Raw genomic sequence first — 21,030 nt, 5'->3', positions numbered from 1 at the left:
TCTTCAGCATAGCTGTACTTTTAGTTTACTAAATAATTAAAATTTGGAGGTGTGCATATATATTAAAACAGCTTCACTCAACTATATTAATCGCACGTTGTTTCGTTTTTATCTCATGTTTGCAAATTTGACTGCTCCAATTTTAGTATTTTGACCGCTTTAGGAATTAATTTGAATTTTGAAGGCACTTTTAAAATTTATTATCTCTTTTTGTGTCGGACTATAAATATTATAGACATAACTATAAATTCATTAGTCATTTTAATATCTATCAAGAAATTTATAGTAGTACATTACGAAGAGAAAGTTACGAAAGTTGAATGATTTGATTAATAATATAGAGACAATTGATGAAAAAAATAGTGAATTATTATACTGTTTTTCGAAAGAATTAAAATCACGATGAATCACAACACTGCTAACGGTTTTAAGAAATGAGTGTTTACCGTTAAGGATACGCCATAAGTATGCTTTAGATGGAGGAGGTTAATGCTTTTTCACTGTTTGAATTAAAAACAAGAATTTGCCTAAAGTTGTGGTGAGAGAGAAAATGAAGACTCCAAAATGGGTTCAGTGGGCTTTTCACCGTGATACTCGAGGAGAATACCTCAAGATATCCATTCAAAATTGAATTTTCTATTAAAACTAATTAAGTACAAATATTTTATAATATAAATAAATAAAATTAATTAAAATAATTATAAATTAATTAAGTTATTTACTTTTTAGCTGATCATTTTTTGGTTTCATATACTTTTTTTAAAATGACACTCTCCTTCCCTTTTATTTGTAAAATGTACGATTTAATCTATTTGGTTAAAAATGTCAATATAATATTTCATTTAAAAAAATTAAATATTTTATTCAATAAAATTAATATTCTAACTAAACTCAATTTACTATACTATCCCTTTATATTTATTTACTAACTAAACTCAATTTCTGAATTAGAATTCTAATTCCCTCACAGTCGCTCAAATATCTATTAATTTATATTATCGTTCCTATGCTATTTCTCTTTCAATATCTCCAATTTTCTTTGTTTGTCTTTGCCATTGCTATCTAGGTATTGTCATTGCTGCATAGCATTGTGTAATCATCACCGTTATTATCAATTCAAGCAATAAGGTTTGACATCTTTTTCTCAAACTCAATTAATTTACAAAAAAAATTCATATCATTAGCAGTTCTGGATATATCTCTAAACCTTCAATTTTTAATTTCTTGTTATTGCATAACTTTTTTTTTTTGCCATTTCTTTGCTTCTGTTATAGTTATTCATTATTAATTATGCCAAATTTTTTTTATTTAGCAAAATGTTTACCAATATTGAAGTTATATCTAGTGACAATGAGTATGATAGAACTGAACCCCCTATTAAACAATTATTTACCGATAGTGATAAAGAATATGATATTAATAAGGATCAATACGTGGAGAGTTATTTGGATGATGAGAAGTGGAACGAGGATGACTACACTTCAGAGGAAGAAAGTGAAGTAGAAGTTAACATGGAGAATGAAGGTGAGATAATGAAAAGATTTGATGTTGAAGATAATAAAAAGATTAATCCAAAAAAGTTTATGATATTTGTTGACGCACATGAGTTCAGGAGTGTATTGAGAGATTACATAATTTAAGAGAATTTTAATATAATAAGAGTGAAAAATGAGAAAGCAAGAGTGACCGCCATTTGTGCTTCTGAAAGTTGTCCTTGGAGGATTCATGCTTTTCCTTCTCTAGATGGTGTTGCTTTTATGATCAAGAGTTATGAGCCAAGACATACTTGAATTAGAAAATCTAAAAAGAGAAATGTTAATTCTACATGGATAACAAAAAAGTTAAAACAATTTTTAAATGCTGATCCAAATATGAGTTATGAATTCATGTCTAATGAATTGATTACTAAGTTTGGAGTTGAAGCCCATCCTAGACAATTATATAGGGCCAGAAGAAAAGAAAAGAAAAAAGATTGAAGGTTCTCATACTTTAAGTTATAAGAAAATAGTTAAGTTTGCTAATATTACTAGAAAAAAACAGGGGAGCATAATAAGATTAGAGTACTATGATCAAATGACATTGGAAGAGGAAAATCGTATTTTCAAAATAAATTTTGTGTGTCTAGTTCCTTGTATATCAGGATTTTTAAATGGTTGTATACCATTTTTTGGTTTAGATGGTTGTCATTTGAAAGGTCCACATGGAGACGTATTATTATGTGCAGTTTCTTTTGATACAAATAATAAATTATTTCTCATAGCATTTGCTATAGTGAAGGCAGAGTGTAGAGACTCATAAAACTTTTTCTTAAACTGCTTACATAATGCACTAGAAAATGATCGTTATACAATAATAAGTGACAGACAAAAGATAATATATTTTAATTTTATATTATTTTAACATAATATTATTCATTATTAATAATTTATTTTAATTTGTTTCTATTTAATGTCAGAGACATGTCCAGTTTCTGATTACTTTTCAAATTCATGACATAGATAGATATTGTAGTAAGCAGTTGTTGAATAATTTTAAAGTAAAATATTTATTATTAATTTTACAAGATCTTTTTTGGATGACTGTCAAAACTCCAAATGAATTTCTTTTCAAAAAGACAATGAAAAAAATGAAAATATTTGATAATGAGGCCTACCAATATTTGATGGATATCCCGTTACATACTTGGTCTACACATACATTTTACACAAATTATAAAAGTCCACATATTACTAATAATGTGTGTGAGTCGTTTAAAGCTTGGATAAACAATTTGAGAAGCATGAAAATGCACTATCAAATACAAGGAAAATTTCAACAATTAGATGTTCTAATTGTAAAGATTTAGGACACAATAGAAAAGGCTATCAAAGGACTCCAATAAGAGCCAATAAAACAAGACAGGTATTCTATTATTCTATTCTTAAATAAATACAATTTGACACACTATATATAAACAACATGCTTCAGCATAGGTCAAAGCAAAGTCACAACATATTCTATTATGCACAATATTCTTTATTTAGATTAAGAAATTTACTTTGTAGAGATGTGAAGGAATGAGATATTAATTTTTTAAATTTGAAATTTATTCATCTCAACTTATTTTTAAATTTTGATAAAGTTGTTAATAAATTTTAATAGTTTATGAAACAAATTATTTATCAATATCAATTGTTATACATATTAACAGTGGTAAAATTTTTTTTATTTAATGTTAAAATAATATATATTGATATCAAAAAATTAATAGTAAAATATAAAAATAACTGTTAACGAAAATTTTAGTAAAATCATAATTTAATAATTAAAAATTATTGAAGAGTATCTTAGAAAAAAATAATTTAATTATTAATTTTTAAAAATATTTTAGTAAAAATATAATTTAATCAATAAAAAATTAATTTGTTAAAGGGTATTTTAGTAAGTAAAATTTAATGACAAAAAAATAAAAATTTTTGCTAAAAGGATATTTTTGTAAAAATATTTTTTTTAAAAATGAATAAAGTTAACATTAGTTAACACAAAATTTAAAAGGAAAAGTATAAGGAACCAAAAGCTTATCAGTCAAAAACTAAACAAAACTACATTAATTTATATCAATAATTAATTAATTTTAAATTTTTTAAATTCAAAATTTAAAAATTTTTAAATTGATTAAGTAAACCTAATTAAAACCTATAAAAACCTTCCTCTTTTTTCTCACATTAATCTATCCACTCCTAACAATCACAAATTCGAAAAATATATAAAATAACATCCATTTAATATGAAAAAGAAACATCTTAATACTTAGTAGAAAAAACATCCATATATATTAACTCGTAAAAATTTTGAATTCATCCAAAGGTATTTGGCTGGATTTTGGCTGATATGCTTTTGGTTCCCTAGCTTTACTCAATTTAAAATGGATTAAAAAGAAATTTTTTAAAAGCTATAAGGGAGAGAAATGCATATTTTATAAATAGAGGAGAGGGAAGTATCATTTTAGCATCTCTTAAGAGAAAGGAATGACATTTTCTCTTATATATATATTACTATGACAAATAATTTTTGCTTATATTTTTTAGATGATTGATGAATTCTTTATTCGTATAAATAAAAGAAATCTCTATTTTCAAAAACAAATAATAATGACATCATATGTCTTTTTTTTTTTAGTCTTGATATCTTTTTTTAATTATTAGTTAGGAGAAAATTGGGCTGTCCAATTCATCCTATAAAAAAAAGTTTGTGAATTTAAAATTCTAAATATAGTGTTTTTTTTGCATATGTAAATATAATGTTTAAAATACCAACAACTAATATTTATTGGGTTTGAAAATTGGACTATATACGTGGAAGGCTTTTAGAAGACATATTACGAATTATCAAAAAAGAAAAAGAAGACATATTACTAAGAATGTTTGGGTTAAAATATTGCCTCTTCCTCCTTTAATTATTTTTGTTGCATTTTCTTTACAACTAAAAGGTTCTGAAAATTAAAACTAATTTAGTTAGTCGAGCTCAAAAATAAAAAAAAGGTTTGTAGATTTGAAATTCCAACTCTATGACAAATATAGTGTTCTTTTTTCTTTGCATATGTAAATATAGTGTCTAAAATACTAACAATTAATACTTATTGGGCCTGAAAATTGGACTATATATGTAGAAGGCTTTTAAAAAACATATTACGAATTACCAAAAAAAAAAAGAAGACATATTACTAAAAATATTTGGGTTAAAATATTGCCTCTTCCTCTCTTAATTATTTTTGTTGCATTTTCTTTACTGCTGAAAGGTTCTGAAGATTAAAACTAATTTAGTTGGTCGAGTGATCAGTTCAAAAAATTAAAAAAAAAGTTTGTGGTTTTGAAATTCCAACTATACTGTATAATCCGACAAATATAGTATTTTTTTGGCATATGCAAATATAATGTCCAAAATACTAACAATTAATACTTATTGGGTTTGAAAATTGGACTATATATGTGGAAGGCTTTTAGAAGACATATTACGAATTACCAAAAAAGAAAAAGAAGATATATTACTAAAAATGTTTGGGTCAAAATATTGCCTCTTCCTCCCTTAATTATTTTTGTTGCATTTCCTTTACCGCTTAAAGGTTCTAAAGATTAAAACTAATTTAGTTGGTCGAGTGATCAGTTCAAAAAATTAAAAAAAAAGTTTATAGTGTCCAAAATACCAACAACTAATACTTATTGGGCTTGAAAATTGGACTATATATGTAGAAGGTTTTTGGAAAACATATTACGAATTATCAAAAAAAAAAGACATATTAATAAGAATGTTTGGGTCAAAATATTGCCTCTTCCTCCCTTAATTATTTTTGTTGCATTTTCTTTACCGCTGAAAGGTTCTGAAGATTAAAACCAATTTAGTTGGTCGAGTGATCAGCTCACTCGTCCGTTTAAACAAATGTTGAGAGTTTGGATTCTATTTTGTGCATACAGCAACTCATTGCAAGCGATAGACCTTTAAACGAAGTTTAAATCCGTGACGAATTAATTTTTGACTTATCAAATTAGGAGATACCATGAATAACAAAAAAAATATTAAAAAAATATAATTGAATCAGGTATATGAGCAAGATTAGATGAGAGATGAAGTAATGTGAATCTTGTGTATTGATCTGATGTGGTTGCAATGCATAAAAGCAGGAAGGGAAACATTGCTTATATAGCAAACAAGCACTTGCTTCTCACACTAATAATGCTAGTTAGTTACAGCACTAGCAGAACAACAGCCAAGTAAAGAACCTTTCTATTTTTGTCAACCAACACATAACTACAACTAATAACTTCTCCACAACTGCCTTTTGCTAATTTTGTTACCAAGAAGTATAAGGAAATAATTGTTAATTAATTAACATTAGTCAACTTTTTTTAATAGTAAAATTAGTGTTTTTAATTTTTACTTTTTAAAAAATTTAGGATTTCAAATTAGAATTTAGAATTAAAATAATTGATGGTTATTTATTGAAAAAAATTGATTTCCTAGTTAGAAGAGATCCTTTAATTAATTAGTGGCATGGGATATTTTATCTTTTGGTTCCTCCAATTTGTTTTACAGCAAAAAAAATTATTTTACTATAAATTGGATTCTCTAATTTGGTGCATTGTGAAATTTGATCCTTAGATATGAGTGTTTGATTTGTTATTTAAAATAAAAAATAAAATATATTTTGAAAAAACACACTAATTAATTATGATATTGAATTACACAAAAAAAAAATATTTTAAAAAAAATAAGCCACGTATAAATAGTCATCACTTTAGCTTTGTGATGACCTTTTCCTTGAAACAAGGGGGTATTATGGTAATTTTGATGCTGAACTATGTGAGGCATGAACAAGGCATGATTGCTCTCAAGGATATTTTTTTGTTCATGTGGATCATTCTTGTTGACGTTGGAGAACACAAAATTGTACACTGATTTGATACATTGTGACTAGCCAGCAGAGTGATGAATGAGTTGACCAAAGTGCTCATTCCCTCCCACTATTATTGTGTATTTGTGTGTACTTGGATTTCCAATTGGAGAATAGGATGCAATAACTACATATATTATTTGACTTACTATTGCACTGCATTGACTAGGAACAGGGTTTCTCGTGCGCCAACTACTCTGTACTCTCCTTACAAACTCTTGTATGTTTCTTAACATATCGTCTTTTTATTGCCGGAAAAAGGACACACAACCCATGTGATGCCTTGCCTCCTCCACAATAATCTATGTCATCCAAACTATTCATCTGCAAATTAATCATTATAGTTTAATTTAAAAAAAAAAAAGTCTAAAGAATCAAGGCCAGTGAAAAAAGTAAATTACTATAATAAATCAAGTTTAATCCAAAATTATCTAGATCTCTCAAAATAGAATAGACTACTTGAATATTCCAAGTTGTATTTTTATATAAATCGTACTGATTAAATTTGATTTATGCAAATACGTACTAAATCAAATCCATTAGATTCGAATAGTATGCAAACAGAATTTGTTTATAAATCAAAACAAATGATTTCAAATTAAATACCCACACTAAATCGATTTTTATTTACATGTAAATTGAACCAATTCATTTCGATTTAGACACGTAAACAGCAGCCCATGGTAAATCGAAGCCAATGGTTTCTATTTAATGATTTTTGTAAATCGAAACCCATAGATTTGATTTACAAGCAATATCTCCCTCAAGTAGTTCGAATCCAATGGTTTCGATTTATGCTTAATGTTGCTATATATACAAATCGAATTTCATTTATTCGAACTACAGAACATACAAACTCCACTCCCATATCTGAAATTATCGGAAAGCCGCCTAAGAAAAATCGAAGCTGGACGCATGGAGGACGATCCGAATCGTCTATATCGACTAGATGGAGTCGCACATATTGCTGCCACCATCTACCTCGAGGTTAATGAAGAAATTTTCTTTTTTAAAACATAGATTAATCATTCTAGTAATGTTAACATCAATCGTGTGGTAGTTAGTTAGAGTCTTTGATTAGAGATTAAGGGAATTTTTTTTTTAATATAAGTGTATGTTAGAAGTATTTAACTATTAAGTGGTTAGATTTTGATAAGTTGAAATGGTACTTAAGAAGGTTGTTTTGGATTGTAGGATATGTTAGATTTTTTAAGTTATTAGTCTTATATGCAACAAGACTTGTTTTATGAGTAGCGATAGCTATAAATTTCTTAAGTTCTTTGAAAAAAGTAATATAAATATTTTTTGTAATTGTGATTTTTTTGGTTAGATAGTTATGATTAGAAATGTTAGGATATGTTAGATTTTTACATTTTTTTAATCATTTTTGTATTGTTTATGTAAACGTGTGGGACTAAATGTTTTGGTATTTTTTTCGGAATTTGGTCAAGAATTATTTAGGGTTTTGTGTTTGGTTCGATTACTAAAACTTGGGCGATATTGTAAACAAATTTTTAAAGTTAGAGCATGCCATGTTTATCATTTTCATAATTTCATGCATTGAAATTTGTATTGTGTCGGCTGTGATAAGAAATTTTCTATCGTTGTGCAACCCTATTGCTGCATCACCAGCATGAGACGCCAACACGGTATGTCATTGGACGATAGGATCGTTTCGTACTTGCAGATGGCCAGTCTATACCATCTTACAAGACTGAACGAATTTGGAGACTATTTCATCGGGGTTCCTACGTGTGATGACAGTTTGGATGAGCATCAAACGTACATTAGCTCAGATTAGATGCTGTCCGAGATGATGGGCAATGAGGGCCTTGATGCAGAGTTTGGTGGGTCACATTTCCTTATCAGCATGATCATGCAAGAGGATGAGTTGGACAGACGCAGGTCTCCGGTAGTTGGATCCCAGGCTCGGGTTGATGTGGACCTGAATGAGCCTCCTTCCGGACCTGTGGACGACACATTTGCATTGGGCGGGACACCCCATCTGCGTTTGCTGCACCTAGTATATCTCAGCCCAGTCCATCCACAGCACAGGCTGGCACACCAGAGGTTGTCCCCAAGGACGGAGATGGTTATAGCGACAGGGCGGTGAGGAGGATGAGGTCCCTCTCAGGATTGATATGCGATTATTTAGCATCATGTTTTATGTATTCCATGTGTTTTCCCATTCCATGTTGTGTAATCAATTTTAGTTATGTATGTCGGCTAGTTATGTATTTCAGTTTGTTGTTATGTTATGTCATGAAAAAATATTAACAGGACTTTAGTAGAACATGTATTCTATATTATGTTATGTATTCAGTTTTAGATGAGTTCGTTACTTTATATTATACGATGTATCTTTAGTAAAACATGAGTCCATATGCGGTGAAACAAATTGCTCAAACAACTAAATTTAACATAAAGCATCCCTGGTAAAATAATATTAACATCGTGAAAACACAAGGCACGATGGCTTTAAATTAAACCCTAAACGCACTACAGTAACGATAAAATAAACCATACAACGGTGAATAAATACCAGGTAAAAGACAACATGATACAATAAATGACCTCAACCCTACACATTACTAGCAGATGTAGAATCAATGGTCACTCCTCCCTAAGGACACCTCTTACGTGTGTGGCTGGACAGTTTGCAAAGCCCACATCTCTTGGACCTGTTTAGGTCAATCTCGTCCATGGTAATCCAGATCCTTGTGGTCCTAAGGCGCCCCTTAGATGCATGTCTCTTGGCCGGGTCAAGTATGACCATCATACGGCGGCCAAAACCCCTCAAGAATCGGAGGTGTGAACCCCAGGCGATAAACATCAAACACGGAGTTAAGGCGATACACCTTGTGTACGTAGGTGGACCAGGTCAGGTGTGCATATGCATAGCAAGTCAAGGCTTGATGACATGGATAATAAAGTGCCTCGAAATAGCAGCAATCACATGTCTGGTCAGTGAAGGATACTCTGTATGTGCCCAGTGAAAAACTCCATGTCAGAGTGGTCTCTGCCATAGTAAAATCTGAGTTGTCTCTGTCATACACCTTGAGGCCTTCAGATTTTCCTCAATTGCCTTAATCAGATGCTGACTAAATTTTCCTGTTCCTAACTGTGCCTCGGCCTCTCTGTCTTTCCAGGCGAATAGCTTCGTCAATCTCCCGTAAGTGGCCTTCACCAACGCATAGACTGGAAGGTTCCTCACACCCTTTAGTATTGGGTTTACACACTCATATATATTCGTATTTATGTGGCCAAATCTCTGACCTTCGTCTCGATGCTAAGTCCAATGTGCATAGTCAATCCGATTAGCCCAGTCGCACATAGCAGGATCTTTGGCACAGAAAATGTCAAACCAGCAGTAGAACTCGACTTCAGTCTTGGCATAAGCAGAATTTACTAACCACCTCCATGCATCCTTGCCCTTGAAACTCAGCGCAAAATTTGCAGCCACGTGTCGGATGCAAAAAGCCCTATATGCAGTAGGCGGCAGCCAGTGTCAGGAGCTTCCAATGTAGCCTTCCTTTTTAACTTACCATCAATTATTTTATTCCTCTTTCTCACATGCTTCATGTTATTTGTACAACTTTGTATATGTCTATTTTTCTTTAGGATTTAGCTTCTTAATTGTTATTTAAATGAGAACTATATTACTTGTATTCGCACTAACAATGCATGCCTCCTTTAGTGTAACTGAAAGAGGTTAAAATAGCCTTTAACAAGAAAGGGTTAAAGGACGAGTTAGTTACGTTAGAATGATACTAAGATGGGTAAATATCCCATTGTGCCTATCTGATATGACAAGTATACCCGGCTGAGGGGTCACATGTTATTGCAGGTGCGATAGAAAGAATGATCACAACTCTGCATTCTCCCCCTCCACAAGTGCAAATGCAATAGGAATGATGTTGGAGTTGTCGTTCTGTGCAATCGCGACCAATAGTGTACTACCGTATTTTCTAGAAAAGCTTATGGAAATAAGCTGCAGAGTCATCCACCTGCCCACCAAGCCGCACAAGACTCGTCTTCAACACCGCAACACTACCTGGCATCGTGATCTGAACACCCAATACCCATCATGGCAAGTCATTGTATGACTCCTCCCAATCTTCGTAAATCTGGGCCATGACGTTCTATTTAGTGTAACACACTCACTACCAGAATTTCACGCTTCCGGCTACGCCACTCTGATAGCAAGAAGTATTACCACTACTTTATATACTTAATATTAAAATAGAAGCCTGCGACTCGACACCGTATCACTGATTTCTTTGAAAACCGAAAATAAATACTTTATCTTAAGAAAAAAAACAAGCAGCCATAGATTCATGTACAAGATTTCTTACATAATATCTTATAATATAATATACATATAAAACATACAACTCATATCCCTCTTACAAAATTGTAATAACAAAGACAAGGGAAGAAAATAATCTAATTAATACAACAACATATAAACCAAACGCAGTATAACTCTTCATAATGCTTCTTCATCCGGTTCCTAAAAAGGTAAAGCTGTAAGGGGGTGAGAACCTAACCACACGGTCTGACCACGAAGTTTCAGAATTTTTATAAGAAGATATTTGATAAGAAAACTGTTTTCAAGTTCAGTGATTATCATTGCCTTATGAATCCTTTTAAAAACTAATAGCTAATCGTTCAAAACCTTTTTAATGAAACAATGTTTAACCTTTCAGAAATCCAAAACATTTCTTTTCTTATAAGAAAAACTCAATCAAAAACCAACCACGCAATCAATCAACACAATCCTCAATTCAACATCAAAGTTCATTCTTAAATGTAGCACACCAAGACAAACACAGATAAGACAGACAAAGAAAGCACATGTTTAGGTAGCAGTTACAGCAAATAGTTCAGGTAGCAGTTAAGAAAAGTTTTTACAATTAGGCAAACCAAAATAGAATTTAAACCCAAGCAAAGCATACAAATGCATATGATGCATGCCTGTCCTATGGCTGATGAGCTCATCTGTCGGTTATCCAGCCAACCCGACAAGTCCGAAAACCTTAGACTGTCCCCGTTGCGCATCCCCATGAGTCTATGCATAGCTTTTTCTCATATTCAAATATCAATTGCTCAATGGGGGTACCATTCCCGGGAATTTATACGTGCCCGGTCACCCTTACGACGTCGGGTCAACAGAGTATCGAATCTCAACTTGGAGTAAGTGGTGGCAAGCCACTGCTTCTACCCAGGAAAATTTGTGTCTCAGATAATTCAAATTCATAAGTCATATAAATAATTCAAAGATCATATCTCAACATTATCAATCCATATCTCAACATTTTCAACATTCTCAACATCATCATCATTCATCAATCCATATCTCGTTTTCCAAATTCATTCAAAAACCATATTTCAAAGAAAATTCTCATCATCCTTCTTTCCATTCCATTCATTAACAATCCCAATTCAAAACATAATTCTTTCTTTGATAAAGAAATCAATCGTAAAACATATAATGTTTAAAAACAAATCTTTTTAGATAATACTTTAAGCAAAACTTCCAATTTTATAAAATTTCGGCAGCATCTCCTCTAAACCCTTTTTCGGGTCCCATCCAAACATTTCTCAAACCTTTTCTCAACCATTTCTAAATCTCAATCATTTTCCTAAATTCAACTATTTCCAATATCAAATTATTTTCAAATCGAACCAATTTCAATAATAAAACTCTTTTTAAAATCAAACCAGCTCAAATATTAAATCATTTATAAAATCAGACTAACTCAAAAATCAAACTGCTTCGAGAATCAATTTATCTTCACATCTCAAATTATTTCCAAAAAATCTACTCATTTACTTTACCAAATAAATTCCAAAACCAAGACAATTCACTTTTCATAATAATCAAGTAAATAACATTTCAAACCGATTTCTTATCAACAACCATACCCCACTCACGTAATCAAGCGACCAATAATTTAGTCTAACAAACCATCACATCCACAAGACAGATATAATCACAGAAACATATCTTTTTACATCAATATTAATTTATAACAATTTTGTAATATAAAATAGATTTTAAGAAAAAAAACCCTACCTCGAAAAGTTGAACCCATAAGCTAAATGCGTCACAAGAACCCTTTCACTCGGCCTAAAATCAATTGCAGCTTCAACCACAGGTTCGCTCACTTCCGCAATAGCAGAAACGACTTTAATCACGATAGACAATCCCAATAACTCAATCATAAAACATAAATATCACGAAAACCTTAATAATATGTAATGGAAAACTAACAACGAGAGTTCAAAATAAAATATACTTACGGTAACAGCAGAACGAAGCAGCCGCAATCCCGAACTGACTCGGCAGCAACTCCGGTAGCGGCCAGAAGTCCCGGTGGTTTAATAGCAACCTTAATTTCTACGTGCAAATATCGAAACTCAACCCTACGGTACCAACATCTGAATATCTTTAATAAACTCCAATAGAGCACTATTTTTTTAAATTTAATTTTCGAGGGTTCCGGACAAGGAACACTTACCGCACTCAGGAAGAACGCTAGGACAAAGCAGTATCTCCGATGGTAACTCCCAGCGGCAAGGAACTCAGAAACGGTCTCCGATAGTCTGAACGACAGTGGCGGCTCCGTGGACGACGATTGGGCACAGCAACGCGAGCAGCGCCACCTTCTTCTCCCTCCGTCTTCCCCCTTCTGCGAGTCTGCTCCTCAGGCGCGTTCTCATTGGCAGCAGTGAAGAGAGATGCGACAGTGGTGGAAGCTGGCATCGCCGGACAGGATCAGCAGTGGCGATGCATAGACGTCGATGAGGGTGGCTGGTGTGACACTCGCACTCTCACCCGCGGGCTCTTTCTCTCCACGACTCTGCTTTGACGACGGCTACCAGAAGCTCCGGTCTTTCCCGCGACGGCGACGATGGCGATTCGGGATGAGGGCGACGGTGACAGCAAGACGCGAGGCGGCTTCTCTCTCTCTCTCTCTCTCAGTGTCTCAACAGCGACGGTGGCTCCCATCCCTGCCGGCGCCATCCCCTTTCCTTCCCCCTCTTCTTCTCAGCTTTCCCGTTCTCCCCTCTCTACCCTCACTATTTCTTTCTTTCTTTCTTTTTTTTACTGCTGCTATTGAGTTTGGTCAGAGAAGGGAAACATTGGCGGTGGTTAGGGTTAGGTTAGAAAGGGTTAGGGTTTTTTGGGGATTAATTTGGGAATTAGGGTTTAGTTTGGGACAAAAGTGAAATTAAGAATTTTGGATAAATTGGGGTTGGTCAATTTTAATAAAATTAAAGTATATTATAAAAAATTGAAATCTAATTTGTTCTCTTAAAATTACTTTAAAAATACTACTTAATTATCAATTTACTAATCAACTTTTTATCAAATATTCTAGTTGTAAAATTAGAAATAATATAATTTATTTTCTGTTTATAAAAATTAGAGTATTAAATTCCAAAATCTCAATTATTTAACTAAATCGTATGAAATTCTTATTCTTTTACAACTGTTATGTTGTATAATTTAAATATATAAAATTATTCAATAATTATAAAATTAAGTAAAATTTTCAATTTAATTATCAAAACTTGATTTAATTACTTTTAATAAAATAATTTCTAAAAATAAAATTTTTAATGAATATATAAATTGAAATTAACTCATAGTAATAATTTTCGAAGGTTCTGGGTCTTACATTTAGCCATCCAAATCCTCCTGTAAGTCAGTCTGAACTCGAAGTGTGCCTCCGTGGCATTCTGCAGTACCTTGATCGAGACGGCAGCATTAGCTCTAACCATGGGCATACAGTATGAAGGCCCATATGACATGATAATCAAATTTTCTGTGATCATTAGATATCGATGTGGCTAGAAAAATGTGAGGACCATTGTATCGTTTTACCTCCTAAATACCTCTGTGCTAGCGGAGGCTAACCCGAATGAGCCATGCGCACCCGCTGCCAAACTCCTTGCACTTGCCATAGTACTTGCAATTATTGGATTCCAGTACCTTGTACTCAACCCCATGGCGAATGCTATAAGTCTTCACGCTTAACACGACTTCTTCTTTATTTTGAAACTGTTGACCAACTTGAAATTCATATACAACTCCAGTATTCTGTGTCTTTCTATCCCCGAATCCAATAGGTACTCCCGGATCCCCCTGAGGTGCCATGGCATCCAAGTCCAAAGCTGAGAAGTGTGGGAAAAACTGATTAGTATCCGAACTAGATGATCCCCCACCCACAGCTGGAGTCGGCCGTGGAGTGTCATCGTCATTATCATCCGCTATTGTGACGGGCTCCACATCATCATCATCATCATCATCATACAGTGCATCCTCAACCCCATCGGATACTCCAACCTCTCCGAAGACCGGGGCCATTGTAGAAAAACCTGGCGTCGCAAATGCTACCTCTCCCAATGGTCCAGTCTCACCAACTCCGGCATCATCACTGTAGTTTAGATTGAATGCAAAGAAAGGATAAGCAACTAAAACTGCCTCAAGTGTAATGACCGACGCAACCGACGAGGCTCCAACAGCCATGGAACTAGAGCAGGCTGGATGTCCTGAGGATTGAGAATTTCGATTCGAGCCTCCAGAACTAGATACCACATCTACAAGTTTAGCCAACAGTTTTGGAGTCCTCACCTCGGGAAACTGACGGCGATAATAGTGCAGAACTTGCAAGTCTTTGTCACTACCAATAACAAATGAATCACACTTCACATCATCGTGTAACACGGATATCGGGATTCTATAGAACAACTTCTCCACCCGTTTGATGCTAAGCAGACCTAGTTTATAGAGTATAGTATCCTTAAACTTAGCAAAATTCGTCGAAGGTTTGAGAAAAATACTCAGCGGGTCCTTATCAGTAAACTTAATACCTGATCGTATTTTTTTAATGGACCCTCTTAGTACACAAGAGTTATAAAACTCTCATCACTAACCATTGTGAATCTCACTATGGTAAAAATTTCACGTTGAGCTCATATTTATAAACGTCAGTAATGTATAAATCGAATTAGGTGCATTCGATTTAATCACATAGTGTAATACATACTAAATCGACCCTATTGGCTACGATTTACCTAAAAGGCCACATATCATTATAAATCAAATTGAATTGGTTCGATTTACATGCAAATAAAAATCGAATCTCATTGTTTCGATTTATTGTGGGTATTTAATTCGAAGTCATTAGTTTCGATTTATAAACGAATTCCATTTGCATGTAATTTGAATCTAATGGTCCATTTAAAGAAAGCCCATCTTGATCACCAAACAAAACTTGCCTCATACCAATATGTTTTAAAAATCAAGTGGCTGAAATTCAAATAGGTCCAAGTCCTTCAAAACCCGTGATAAATTAAAGAAAGAAACCAAAGGCCACAAGCTCCATACGGTGATCCCAAAAAGCATTCACTTTCTCTCATGCATTGGTAACTGAAATTTGGAATTCAATTTGATTTAATTCCATTAAAAACTTCCACTAAAAATTTCTTTATTCCCTCTCCTCTCTCTTGCTTCAGTCACATCATATGTTCATCCAAAAAAAGAAAGAAGAAAATAGAAGGTTCAGAGATCAAATTTTGAAGAAAAGCAAAAAGATTTTTGCCAATTCAAAGTGAAGAAAAGAAGGCTACAAACTGTAGCTATTCTCTCGGTCAAAGCACAACAAAAGTTTATTTCCTCTTTTGTGGTACAAAAAGGAATGAAGAAGAAAGCTTTAAAGTCTCAAGCATGGAAGAAGTAACAATGGAGAACGTGAAGCCATCTTAGGTCAAAAGCACATGAATGGTTAGAATCAAAACTTGGGGCCAAAGTCAAGCTCAATGGTCAAGATTGAAGCAGTTTGAAGAAAAAGGATGAGAGAGAAGAGGTGAGCATGCATGCAACAGCCTCGGTCATCTCCCTCCTCTCTGTTGAAGCCGATACTACTCTGATGTTGGAGAAAAAAGAAGGTGTAAGGGTTGAACAAGCTTCAACTTTGGAAGCTTCACTCTTCTATATTAAGGGTGAATGACCAAAGGTTGAAAACAAGGTGAGTAAGTGAAGAGCATAGAGTTCACTCTCATAGCTACCCAAACTGTTAGAGTTCTTCTCCTTAATGTAGTTTATTTTGTATTTTCTTTTTCTCTGTTTGGATGTGTCTCTGTCTCATTGTAAAAAGCAAATATGGTGAGGTTTGCAAGAAAAAGCCAATAAGAGATAAAAGGCAGTGAGCTAAAATAGTGAGAAAAAGCCATAAGATGTCTCAGAGTTTCTTTGTACATCTTTATGTTTTGTGTCATGATCCTGTGGAAATTTCTTTACAAGTTGGGTTAGCATTTTGCAGTTGAAAGTTAGGTTTTGAGTCCTAGTCAAATTCAGATTAGATTTAGAATCTGGATTTGTTCCAGATAGGATTGGGTAGATCCTAGGAAAGCATTTATGTTTGTAACTTTGAAAAAAAGATAGTGAAATTCCATCATTGTTGTGATAGAGATTGGATGTAGGGTGTATTGCACCATGTAGCTGAATCAGGATATATCTAGGTGTTATTTCTTCTTCCCTTCTACTTTTCTGTTTCTATTACTCATGAGACAAAAATGAAAATGTCTCTTAGTTGACCACAAGACAAAAGTAAAAATATCTCCTAAATTTTCTTGAAAAAGAAAAAGTAATATTCAACAGAAAGAATAGCTAAGATTCAAACCCTCATTCTTTTAGCCATTGATAACCATCAGATTCCCTAGTAAAATCCTTAATTTAAACACTATACACATGTATGTACATATTTATCTCCTCCTATTTCTTGTGTTTTAGCTTTCAAATTATACATTTTTTGGGCTATAACAATTCATGTGTATATGGAAAGTTGTGCAGGCTGAGATGATTATCTATCAATCTAAAATCAAGTTTTAGACGTAAATTATCCTAGATTATGGTGTTTAATTTTATATTTAAATTTAAAATTGGACATCCTGAAACGAGTTATATAAATAATAAAGAATAAAATATTATTTTGGTCTCTAATGTTTGAGTCGAATTTTAATTTGGTCTCTAACATTTTAAATGTTTTATTTTAATTTTAAAAATTTTTAAACGTTCTATTTCAAATTTTCAATTCCAAAAAAATTTTAAGCGAATTCAATATTATCTCACAATTAACTTTGATATAAACTAGGAGTGTGCACGGCCTGATCCGGCCCAAAAACTAGGCCCGGATCCGAAGGATTTTAAACCATGAAGACCCGGGTCGAAGTGACTCGGGGAGAAGAAATGAAATCTAAGAAGTGAGTAAAACTGGGACCGGGGCGTAGCTCGGGTCACTCGGACCCGGCCCAGTCATTATACACAATTAATGAGTAATTTCACATGTTTTATAGGTTTCACTAATACATCCACATTACAAGGAACAAGTTGACAACATTAATGGCTATTGATGGATGATGGCTATTCTTATGTGAAATTTAAGTATCGTAAATCTTAATATTTTGTGTTATTAGTCATTATAAGACTATAAGTTAATGTTTTATGTTTAGAATGCATAAGATTTTAGACTAATGCATAATATTATGTTATTTGTATTGACTTAAATATTTGGTGCTATTAGACAATATTAGTATTAATTGTGGCTATGCTTTAATTTTGGAGAAGGGTTGGTTCTTGTTATATTTTTCTAAGTGAATTTTATCATGTCAAATAATGGTTAGAGTTTTGAAAATTTGGATATTTTCACATATTAGCTTACAAGAAGGTATCAAGGGAATGTAATGTTAACGGTCCGGTTTTCATCCAATATAATTGTGACCCGAAAGTGTGTAGGTTTCATCGGATTTAGAGTTGGGTTCGGGTCTAACAAATAGGCCCGGTATATATTTCAGGCCGGATTTTGGTCACATCAAACCCGATTTCACCCGACCCATGCACACCCTTAATACAAACAGTTTGCATATTGAAAAGTCAATAGCATTCGATTTCAGTATGCAAGTAAAATTGATTCACCAACAATTATTAATATAATTTTTTTATTTTGAAACATTGATAATTAATTGTTCGGATTTAGAGTTTTGTACAAAAAAGAAATTAAAGAGAAGTGTTATAAGAAAGTTTTGGTCATACTTTTAACATATTAAAAAAGATATGACTTAACAAGTCAAGTAACATTATTAATATCCACGTCACTCATTCGGTTAACTATATATTAGTGTCAAATTTAACGATAGAATTATATTAAACCTGTTTAAAAAAAATTTATGACAGAAATATAACATTTAAAACGTTAAGAATTAGATTAAGATTTAGTCCAAACATAAAAGACTAAAATAATACTTTACTTAATAATAAAAGATGAGATTTGCGTCTCTAAATTTAATTTAGAAAAAACATGTAATTTTAAGATCTCTTTAATTTATTTATGTAAAAAAGATTATAACATATGTTTTAGATATGTTATATTGTTATTTATCTCAAATTTTTATATCTTTTAGACTATTACATTTGAGCATTGGAGTCCTGTAAGTACGTCCTTACATATATAATATATTCTTGTAATTAAGATGTGAATCCGAAACAAAAGATCTATTGTAATCTCATATTTCAATGTTATAATTCAGTGTTCTAAGACTACGAGGTATTCCTAATTTCTCTTTTGAAATAATATTAAATCCAATGAGATAAGTTTGATGCAAAAATGGCTTTGCCTTGTTCACCTTTTATTTGGTCCGTTGACGGGCGTGGCCATGAAATGATTTCAGCATTGACCGTTTATTGTTATCTATTAATAATTAAATTTTGGATAACTATGTATAAGATGTGGCGAAAATTTGATAATCAAATTTGAGTCTTCTAACCAAAAACTTGTGCAGCCAAATCTGGTCTTTATAGTGGACATTAGGGGTTATCCCACTTAGATTAATTGTTGTGATGATTATTTTTGAAAAGTGTCCAAATAATATCATCAGTTAGTGTAATAATTAAAAACGTTCCAAACAAAGAAATTAAACTATTAAGATAATTAAACATATCCTACCTCATCTCTTTTTGGATAAAGGCTAAAAGTTCTTGGAATAGCATTGAGGATAAAGTGATAAACTATATAATATATATTTATTTTTATATTATATGAGTTTGAAAGAATAATAACTATTACTATACTTTGATGATCTGATCAAATAACGTGTCCGAAAAAGATTCATTGAACTAACATATATTGATTTAAAGTTTGAACCCGGAAGCTTCGGGTGTTTCCACTTATACCACCAAAATTTGATGTATCTTTTGGAGTTAGCATTATCTTTTTTTATAGAGAGAGAATTAACAGTTAATGTTTACCAGAAGAACATGGACATTAAATTAACTCTAGCTTAGTAAACATGCATGCATGGGACACAAAGTGCCACCAAATAAATAGTATGAGAAACGAAGGTAGCTAGATTCAAGTCATTTAGAGACTCATTGGACCCACCAAATCCTCGCAAATATTATTATTATTATTCATTAAAAGTTAGATAACATTATGCAAATGGAAACGTCTGTAGACGCACGTGTAATACATGATGGTATATTGTTCAATTTAATTTATCACGAATATTCAGTATATATAGTTGTATTCATCTAAAGTTATTAAGTCCGTGAGAATTATTATTTAATAATTTTTAACTACCAACTTTACATGAAGAACATAAATTTTTACCTAATTTATTTGTATTATCAAAGAGTAGACTCAAAAATAAACTGTTGTATAATTTGATTGTTGATAAAAAGACAATAATAAAAACTTTGAGATTTTTTAATGCATTATTAAAAATACTAATAAAACTTAGCTTGTTCTTTTAATAATTTATTTTTAATAAATATTTTTAGAGTACATACATCTATAATTATGATTTGTTATTCTTTTATTAACAGTTAAACTAATCACATAATTATATTCCAATGCAATCAAAGTGAGAAGGATAAACAAAAATAATATATAGGCATATAGCAGTGTCCAGTAGTGGAACTTATTTAGATACAACATATTTTTTTTTCCATCAATAAGTTTTGAATAGAATAAAGAAAATGATGTTATTGCTGTTATTCGTCAGCTTTGTGCACTATGTGATGCTGCATTGCTTCTAATTTTGTACAGACATGAATGACCTTAAGCTTCAAGATTCCCACTTACTTCCACAATCTGATCCCTATCTATATATGCTACTCATTCATCTCTTATTCTATCTTTAGAAATATCTTTATCAATGATGTTTGGTGAGTAGGAATGATGTACTCATCAAGAAGAGAGTTTTTTTAATTAAAAATTTTATTTTTATTTTTTAGTATATTTGATAAATTTATTTATATAAAAGTAGAAGTATACAAAATAAAAAATTATTTTTTAAGCTATAATTTTTATCTTATTAATTTTTTAAAATTTAGAAAAAAGATGTTTAAATAGAACAAAGTAAATAAAAAATATTTTGTATTGTTGTATTCAAATATAATTGGTAAATTAAAAGGTACCTTTGCATAAATATTTAAATATTAAATTATTATTATTTTTAATTATTTTCAAATAATATTACTTAAAAATATTTTTAATATTAAGATTTAAAATTAAAAAAATTTAACTAATATTAAA

The 21,030-nt window shown here is 31.8% G+C and overlaps 1 protein-coding gene across 1 annotated transcript; it reads right to left on the bottom strand.

The window, feature by feature from the left end:
* Positions 1 to 14,339: 14,339 nt before the first annotated feature.
* On the bottom strand, positions 14,340 to 15,533 carry LOC107492582 (uncharacterized). The gene is made up of 2 exons (XM_016113620.1): positions 15,515 to 15,533; positions 14,340 to 15,310 (listed from the first exon to the last, which is right to left on the bottom strand). The coding sequence occupies exons 1-2, from the start codon at positions 15,531 to 15,533 to the stop codon at positions 14,340 to 14,342; spliced, it is 990 nt and encodes a 329-aa protein (XP_015969106.1).
* Positions 15,534 to 21,030: the final 5,497 nt, after the last annotated feature.

The sequence above is a fragment of the Arachis duranensis genome, chromosome 6 (assembly GCF_000817695.3).
Source record: "Arachis duranensis cultivar V14167 chromosome 6, aradu.V14167.gnm2.J7QH, whole genome shotgun sequence".
In the NCBI taxonomy this organism is placed as follows: Eukaryota; Viridiplantae; Streptophyta; class Magnoliopsida; order Fabales; family Fabaceae; genus Arachis; species Arachis duranensis.
This window is presented reverse-complemented; position numbering and strand designations above follow the sequence as displayed.